The sequence below is a fragment of the Colobus angolensis genome, unplaced genomic scaffold (genome assembly GCF_000951035.1).
Source record: "Colobus angolensis palliatus isolate OR3802 unplaced genomic scaffold, Cang.pa_1.0 Scaffold452, whole genome shotgun sequence".
NCBI classification, from domain to species: Eukaryota; Metazoa; Chordata; class Mammalia; order Primates; family Cercopithecidae; genus Colobus; species Colobus angolensis.
In genome coordinates this window covers 643,471-652,923 of record NW_012117955.1, presented here as the reverse complement: position 1 = coordinate 652,923, position 9,453 = coordinate 643,471, and the positions used below count along the sequence as shown (strand labels likewise).

At 35.5% G+C, this 9,453-nt stretch overlaps 1 protein-coding gene across 2 annotated transcripts in view; it reads right to left on the bottom strand.

Moving 5' to 3' along the window:
- The window catches only part of NCOR1 (nuclear receptor corepressor 1), a 190,811-nt gene that overhangs the window by 109,867 nt on the left and 71,491 nt on the right, over positions 1-9,453 (bottom strand). For both annotated transcript variants that reach the window (XM_011957971.1, XM_011957970.1), the window contains 5 exons: positions 8,107-8,279; positions 6,954-7,044; positions 2,309-2,487; positions 1,461-1,515; positions 620-721 (listed from right to left, as the gene is read on the bottom strand). In XM_011957971.1, coding sequence (XP_011813361.1) covers positions 620-721; positions 1,461-1,515; positions 2,309-2,487; positions 6,954-7,044; positions 8,107-8,279 — 600 coding nt within the window. The remainder of the gene's footprint in view (positions 1-619; positions 722-1,460; positions 1,516-2,308; positions 2,488-6,953; positions 7,045-8,106; positions 8,280-9,453) is intronic.

The window sequence follows — 9,453 nt, the reverse complement described above, 5'->3', positions numbered from 1 at the left end:
CCCAGCTACTCGGGAGGCTGAGGCAGGAGAATCGCTTGATCCTGGGAGGCGGAGGTTGCAATGAGCCAAGATAGCACCACTGCACTCCAGCCTACCTAGGCGATAGAGTGAGACTCTGTTTCAGAAAAAAAAAAAAAAAGAAGAAGAAATTAAATTATCTAAACTCCACAAATGAAGTTAATATGAAACAAAATCAGGTTCCAGGATTTGCAAAGAATCCCTAACCAAGGTACCATGTTGTATATCTCTCCCTTACTCTACCTGACCCCTCCTCAGATAAACAGACTGGCTAGAGATAGTGTATTAAAAGTATTAATGGTTTCATATTTAATTACATGATTATTGCTGACACTGAAATGCATGACTCAGATGACAGAAAGGTATAAAACTTTTCTAACTAATTTTATCACACTAGAAACTCAAAGTATATTTGAAATACAAGATATAATACATTAAATATATATATATAAAACTTCAAAATAATTACAACATCCTCATTAATTTAACAGAAACATCAATGTTTAAACTACACACTGAGGGCAGGACTTCTGTTGTAACACTTTTTGCTTGCCTATTTCCTCCAATCCTGAAATACCTTCCATACAGTAAGAAAACACACCTGGTTTCTGCCTCTCCGTTTCCCATAATTCCTTCTGACTAGAGCTTTATAATTCTCATTTTTCTTGGTTAAATAGTAATATAAAACACAATCAGGAACACTCTGTAAGAAACAAAACAATTATTTTTGAGGATCCAATGAAATAAAAATTTTTTTAAATTAAATATTACTTTCAAGGAAAATCTCTGGTATTCTCAAAGTACAAATTAAAGAAAAAGAACAAGATACTTTGCTAGCATTTTAAGGCATATCTAGGCTCTAAAACTATTTACATTACCTACTATTTTAACAGACAGTTACAGTTGTTAATCCAAATTATGTGAAAGATGCCAGGAACTATCAGAAACATTCAAATATTTTCTTATTAATAAGTAAATTTCCTTTCTGCCTACATATATGTAAATTTTAAAAATGTCTTTAAATATTTTGTCCAAAAACATTAAAATTAATTTTATATTAAATATGGAATGATTCACAAATTTACCTGTCATCCTTGTGCAGGGGCCATGCTAATCTCTTCATCGTTCCAATTTTAGTATTATGTGCTGCTGAAGCGAGCACAAGACTGATATTTTAATAAGAAATTTAATGAGGCTCTAAAAGCATTATAATCTATGTGTTTTCAGGGAAATAAAAATCAGGTCATCTTTCATTAACCATTTAGTTCTGTGTTCTGTGTTAAGATTTCTGTTATAATAATCACTGTATTAATCACATGAGACTCTTCAAGGTCTTTTTAAAATCGGTTCTAGTTAACTACTCATGTGTGTCAGAGCACAAGAATTTCAAAGTAACAACCATCACAAACCTACAAACATTCCCAATGCAAACCATGTCTTACCTTCCTTTCCAAGTACGATGCAATTAGTCCAAAGTTTTTAGGATGCTGGATAAACCTGAGTGAAAACGAAAACAAAAACACACTCGCACACAAACATTTCAGCAACTAAAAAAGAAAAACTGGGAAAAAAAATACTATGTATAGGCCGGGCGTGGTGGCTCACGCCTGTAATCCCAGCACTTTGGGAGGCCGAAGCAGGTGGATCACTTGAGGTCAGGAATTCAAGACCAGCCTGACCAACATGGCAGAACCCCATCTCTACTAAAAATACAAAAATTAGCCAGGGATGGTGGCACATGCCTGTAGTCCCACCTACTCGGGAAGCTGAGGCAGGAGAATCGTTTGCACCCAGGAGGCAGAGGTTGCAGTGAGCCGAGATCACAACACTGGACTCCAGCTAAAGCGACAGAGCGAGACTCTGTCTCAAAAAAAACAGAAAAGAAATACTATGTATAGGGCTTTCTAACTGCCAATCTGAGGAACAACCGTAGAATCACTGGAGACTTTTAAAGGGCACAGATTTCTGGGCACCATATACCAGGAAATGATTGGTCTATGGTAACACACAGAAATCTGTACTTTATAAAAGCTCCCTAAAAGTTCAGACAGCACCCAAGTTTGGAAACCACTCTTAACATGACTTCATAACCCCAGTTCTTATCTGTTACCTCTCTTCCCACCTATAAACTTACAGGAAGATCAATATTCTCTACTTTTCACAGTATTGATTCAAACGCCAAAATGGGACCAAGTTTTTGTGAAAACAGTTCAATTTACAAGTAAATGCCAAATACTTTTTACTAACTTATGTAGACGTCTATTAGAGAATAATTTAAAATATAAATTACTTGTCCTTAAAGATCTCCTTTTCATGGTCAGTCCAAACATTCATAAACTGCCTATCTTTATAAACTTTCATAGGGTCCTCCATAAGCCCATTCATGTTAATGAACTTGACTCGTCTTTGTTCTGCATCAAACATCATAGGTGGAATCACAGAGAGCTGCCGCATTTGTTTCTCATTATTCTGGAAAAAAAATACAATTTACTTAGAATAAAACATAAACTAGAAATTTAAGGAGGGCCATGGACCAAAGCTCTTAATATATACTAAAAACCCATGTGTGCAGTTTAATAACAACAGCAGTGTATACCACAGCATCTAACATATGATAATTACTCATATGTCTAATAAATATTCACTGTATGAATTACAGAGGCAGAGAATATCCATGTCACTTTTTAAATAATCCAATCCTTTGAGAAGAACTCTTTTCTTAAACTAAGCTGATACTTAACATAATAAAATTTTAGACCTGGAAGATAAAAAGTAATGTCAAGTTCACTGAAGTGGTGACCTTATGGAGCATTTAATTATCATATTAGTCTCATTTTTAAAAATCTCAACATCATTTTAGAGAACAACTTTTACCATCATTTTAGAGAATAAATAGAAAAATAAGCAAACAGGCATCAAAATTTAAGTCAGTGATTTTAAGTTACATTCACTTTACTATTAAATGCTTCTTGCTAATTTTACATCATCTTTCCACTGAAAATTTAAAGCTGTTATTCTTAGAAATGAAGCTTGTTTCAACTAAAACATTGTTACACATGTAGAATTTATTTTTCCCAAAGTTTAACTGAGGAAATTTGTAAGTACAAACTTCTATTTAAAAACTTTTACCCAAATTACAAGTATTTACCCAAGTATAAGAAAAGGTATTTCCCTAAAAATTTTCCTCATAAAAGTGGATACTGCCTAATAGTCAAGTCCTTACACAGTCTCTAATTTCCTGGGACACTCTCAATCAGTTTCAACACTACAGTGTTTAGATTGAAATTACACATTAGATTGAAATTACCTCAATACATAAACTAATTTTAGATGCTTACAGATGTTTCCTCATGGAATCAAAGAGCAAATAAAGAAATTTAACAGAGATTTACTTGTCATTGTAAAAATAATGGTTACATATTCCAAGAGCTGAATGTCATTTCAATCATATACTTTAGAGGTAATTTTAAAAGCAATATAGAGTAAGTGGTTATGTTTTAAAGCTCTTGAATATACTGCTACAAAACAAATGAAAAATTGCTGGGCACAGTGGCTCACGCTTGTAATCCCAGCACTTTTAGAGGCCAAGGCAGGAGGATTGCTTGAGCCCAGGAGTCCAAGACTAACCTAGGCAGTATAGTGAGACCCCATCTCTACAAAATAATTTTTTTTAATTAGCTAAGTGAGAGGCCGGGTGGGGTGGCTCACACCTGTAATCCCACTCCTTTGGGAGGCCAAGGCAGGTAGATCACCTGAGGTCAGGAGTTTGAGACCAGCCTGGCCAACATGGCGAAACCCTGTTTCTACTAAATATACAAGAAGTAGCTGGGTGTGTTGGCATGCACCTGTAGTCCCAGCTGTTTGGGAGGCTGAGGGAGTAGAATCACTTGAACCTGGGACGCAGAGGTTACAGCGAGCCAAGATCGTGCTATTGCACTCCAGTCTGGCTGACAGAGCAAGATGCCGTCTCAAACAAACAAACAAACAAAAAGTTAGCTGGAAGTAGTGGTGTACCAGTAGTCCCAGCTATTCAGAAGACTGAGGTGGGAGGATCACTTGAGCCCGGGAGGTGGAGGAAGCAGCAAGCCACAGTCACACCATTGCACTCCAGCCTGCGTGACAGAGTAAGACCCTATCTCCTATCTTAAAAAAAAAAGAGAGAAAGAGAAAGAGAAAGAGAAAGAGAAAGAGGAAGAGAAAGAGAAAGAGGAAGAGGAAGAGGAAGAGGAAAAAAGAGGAGAGGAGAGGAGGAAAAAGAAAAAGAAAAAGAAAAATCCACTTGTCCTGATATTATGCAATATTATGTGCAGTATGTATTTAAGGCCTGAGATAAAACTTAGCAATGATAACATCATAAATGTATTCCAAAAGAAGTACATCTCCGGGAATCTGGACACAGTGAAGCTGGTGTGCTCCGGAACACCAATAACTCAGAGGTGTCTCTAGAAATGGCTAAGATCCTGAAATCACGTAACAATGCACTGAAAAGCTTGAGTGTGGGATATACCTCTGTGACTAAATATTGTAATTGCCCCTAAAGGGTTATGTATTTCAGTGCACCAAAAATCACCTTGGAATCCTCTCTTTGGGAAAGGAGAATATCAGAAATAAGAAAGGAAAGAAAAACCACCTGTAAAAGTCTATTTTGATTAGTGTAAGAACAATCTGAGAAGTAATATGGATCAAGGAACTCTGAGATATAGTTTATACAGTTCTCTACCTCCTCCAGGGCTAGTTTAACTAGAATTCTGAAACACAGTAAGTTATAAGAACATACTATATACTTTTATTTAGTTATGAATGCAAAACAGGGTATCATAATCAAATACTGATAGAACCCTATAACATATATCAACACAAAGACAAACTCTGTACAAACAGGCTATTTTTTCATCCTAGAGGAAAACTTACTGCAAGTAATTTTTCATGAGATCAAGCAACTTGACAGTTTAATTCACCACTGTATTCTCAATGCTTAAAGGAAAGTTTGGCACATAATAGGTTATAAATATTTGTAGAAAGAATAGACTTGATTGAATATAGATACGGAAAAGAACACACAGTTCCAGAGTCAGACTGCCTGGGTTGAGTATCTGGCTTCACTATTTATTAATTTGTGATCTTGGGCAAATTATTTAACTTGCAGCTGGGCTTTAGTCTCCTAACTTGCAAAACAGCCATTAATTATAGCCTCCACTTCACAGAATTTTCATAGTTTAAGTAATGCATATGAGGTGCTTATCACAATTGGCAATTTTAAGTAGTAACTACCCCTCAAAAAACCAAAGATGTAGTTAGTCCACCACAACCTAAACCAATAATACCCATAGAAAGAGGAGAAAAAAAACTGGCTAGGTTAAGTAGTAGTAAAGGGTACAGCAGAGGAATTCATGACACTGCTTTTTACTTCTAAATGGGCTAAGCAGTATATAAACAGGAATTTTACTTATCTAAGTATTTCTAAATTATTCAACATTTTAGATTAAATCTACTTCACTTAATTTTGCAAATCGAGTATTAACTGTATATTTAAGTCTTCAAAAATATATTTATTTACACTTAACATTTATTTTGAAGTATAAAGCATTGTAAAAAATATCTTTGATCATTACTTAAGGACACTACTTCAAATAAACAAGACTCTTAGAATTTTGAGATGAGGTTTAAGAAAAGCCATATAGTAACAAACCTGCACGTTGTGCACATGTACCCTAGAGCTTAAAGTATAATAAAAAAGAAAAAAAAAGAAAAGCCATATAATAAAATCAAAACTAGCAAAACTCAGTCAATACTAGATGGCTTTTGGAACAATCTTGAGAGTTTGAACACAGCTAAGAAGACTCAATGTAAGAAATGGAAATTTATTCTTATTCTGCATTTATTTATTAATATTCAATTAAACAGTAGGCACCAGGAACTCAAAGATAGCCTGACCCAAAGGTTTATAGTAACTGCACTCATGAAGACAACACTTTAGCTGATCATAAATATTTATTGAACAGAAACACAATAGAAATAAATGTAAACTGAGACTAACTAGACATTGAGTTCTGTTTTGGGAAAGTGAGTGGGGAAGCTTCACAAAGGAGGAAATACTGCTTTTGGGTCTGAAGATATATTTGTCAAACGTATACCTTGGTCTCTACTACCTGTGTCATAATTTTATTAATTCTGCTCTTTATACAGGCAAAGGAAACGCTTGAAAAACAAAGTAATGCCACTTGCTACAAAAGAATATCTTCACCTTAAAAATTAGTGAAATTTTTGCTTCATGGATGAAACATTCTTGTTCATAGATGAATCTCTTCCATATATAAACTTAATCTCTATATTCTCATTCACCGGTCCCTTTCACTTCATGTTACCATACTTGTCTGGGACTATATCACCTGCATACAGATGACTCTGATATCTAACCATTCCCAGTTCAACTATATCCCAGGTATACCTGCTAGACAACACCCTTTGAAGAATATACTGCCATTTGTAAAATACATGCTCCTTTGCCACTTTAGGAAAAGGCACCACCAGCTTAGTCCTCTAACCTAGAAACTAGGGAGTCACATTCTATTCTTCCTCTTTCTTATCTCCCACATCCCATCCATCTTGGCCTGTCCATTCTACCTTTCTATTACACTCTCCTACACATCCCTACAACTGTTGCCCTGACTCAGAACCTTAGTTTTATCCTAACAGCCTCCTCACTTCTCTCCAGGTCTCCTTGCTGCCAAAGCCATCTTTGTAAAATTCCAGTATGCTCGTGTGAATGCCTCATTTAAAAACCCTTTAATAGACACCTCAAATCTTTGACACAGTCTAAACTTTAGCACTCAATAAAGTTCCCACATTTACATACAAATAAACCCTTAGCTCCTAGTCTACAGAATTAAAATGCTTTAATAATTAATGAATTAACTTGAATTAAATTTTCTTACCTCCTGCTCAGAGAGCCCATCAATAATTTCAGAAATCTCATGCTCACTCCTAGCAATGGTGGCTGAAAGACCAGCTCCTCTCTGCCCAACTCTAAACATGAGGAAGAAATTAAAAATATATTTAAAGGCCTTATACAAAGAAGACACATCAATTAAATTAACTATAGATTACTTTTCTGAATGGAATTTTTTTAACAAAGAGAAGAAATGTGAAATACTATTGAATATATACTTTTAAGTAATATGTTTGTGTCACCTATTAACAACAATTTAAATGTTATGATTGAGATTTGAAGGTTACATGTTCAAGTTCAAATGGCAGAACTAGTTAGGGAAAACTTCTGGAAAATCACAGTTACTGATGCCATTTCCATTTCAAATGGCAGTCTTTGTATGTCCTGTAGTAGACTTAGAAAAACACATGAAACATTTTTAAAAGGAGAGAAAAAACTCAATCAACATCCCTCACAAAAATTTAATTGTGAGTTAAGGGGCTTCCATACATGACTCTTACGTGAAACAAAAAAAAAGAAAACTAATGCTTTTAAAATCTTTGTAAAATACCTGTTCACTAAAAGTAAAACAAATCAGAATCTATCAAAGAATTTCTTAATTGGCCATCAACTGAATATAGTTTGAATATGTTGGTAATGAAGGACTAAAGGATATTTAGGTCTGTTCTTGTTCACTGTCATTTCCAAAGGATGTAATATTTTTAGGAACTTCAGAATTAATTTCAAAATAATCACATATTTAGATTCAACAGGATAATACAAAAAATTAAATTTACTAAGACACAATGTTTACTGGTTGATAATAAACTTTTCTTTTCAACATAAAAGTTCTTTTTACTTTTAAGTTCGTGGGTACATGCGCAAGTTTGTTATATAGGTAAACCTGTGTCTTAGTGATCTATTGTACAGATTATTTCGTCACTCTGCTGTTAAACCTAGTACCCACTAGTTATTTTTCCTGATCCCTCTTCCTCCTTCCATCCTCCACCCTCTACCCTCCGATAGGCCCCAGTATGTGTTGTTCCCCTCTATGTGTCCAAAACATAAAAGTTCTTTATAAACTTTCTTCATGATCAGTTTCAAGAAACAATAAATATTTGAAGAAAAATATCACAGTCATTAAACATCTAACAACTTACCGCTGAAATCTTTCTTGCTGTTCTCTTTGTTTTCGAATTTCTGGAAACTGCTTTTCATAGTATTCCCTTGTTTTGCTTTCTTTAGCTTTCCTCCGAGGATTATTTTCTATTCTGTCCACTTTTTTCTCCCATGCCTCCATGAGCTGATCATAACGCTGGCAGATTTTTTGTTCCTATTAAATATCCGTAGCAAATTAATAATAATTAAACTAAACTCTGATTCTGACAAACCTAATACTTTAAAATAAATGCTACTTCTTAAGGTTAAGTCAGAAGTACATTTGGCTTATGACTCAATTGTGAATGAAAAGCTGAAAGAGGAGAGAGGAAAGGTAGCTCTGTTTCCTACTAAGATCAACACACAGAGCACAGGTTGGCTGGATATGTTAGTTAACATTAAGGCTATGCATATTTATAAACTACTTGACACCTACTATTAGTAGTAGCTGACCAGTTACTTTTATTTTGCTTAAAACATTATGTTATTGTTGTCCCAAAAAAATGGAAAATTAAAAATACAAACATGTAAATAGTTCATAATCTGACCAATCACCCAAAGGCAACCATATGAACATTTTGTTGTTATCCTTCCAATCTGCAAAACAAACATGCATGCTTTAACGGTTCTATTGTTGGAGGGTCTGGTTGACTGACATTTTTTGCTATTATAAATAATGTTATGCAATAAACATTTTGACAGTATGAAAAAGGCAGAAAATGATTGGTTGTACTTTATCAAAAAAAGAAATCCAGGCCAGGCACAGTGGCTCACACTTGTAATCCCAGCACTTTGGGAGGCCGAGGCGGGTGGATCACAAGGTCAGGAGTTCAAGTCCAGCCTGGCCAATATGGTGCAAACCCCATCTCTACTAAAAATACAAAAATTAGCCAGGCATGGTGGAGGGCACCTGTAGTCCCAGCTACTTGGGAGGCTAAGGAAGGAGAATCACTTGAACCCGGGAGGCTGAGGTTGCAGTGAGCCAGGATCACACCACTGCACTCCAACCTGGGTGACAGACAAAAAGAAAAAAAAACAACAGAAATCCAGTGAACTACATGAAATTGAGAATTAATGCTTCTAGAGAAGTAATTAAATTATGATACCATTTTCTAAATAGAGAAGAAAAGACAGACGAACCCCCCACTATGGACAAAGAACTGTCAACATATCTGATGACACACAGATAGAGGAAAGTGAGGAAGGGTTCATGAAAAACTGCTAACATGTTCATCTTAAGAAAGTGGCACTGGAGCCGGGCGCGGTGGCTCAAGCCTGTAATCCCAGCACTTTGGGAGGCCGAGACGGGTGGATCACGAGGTCAGGAGATCGAGACCATCCTGGGTAAC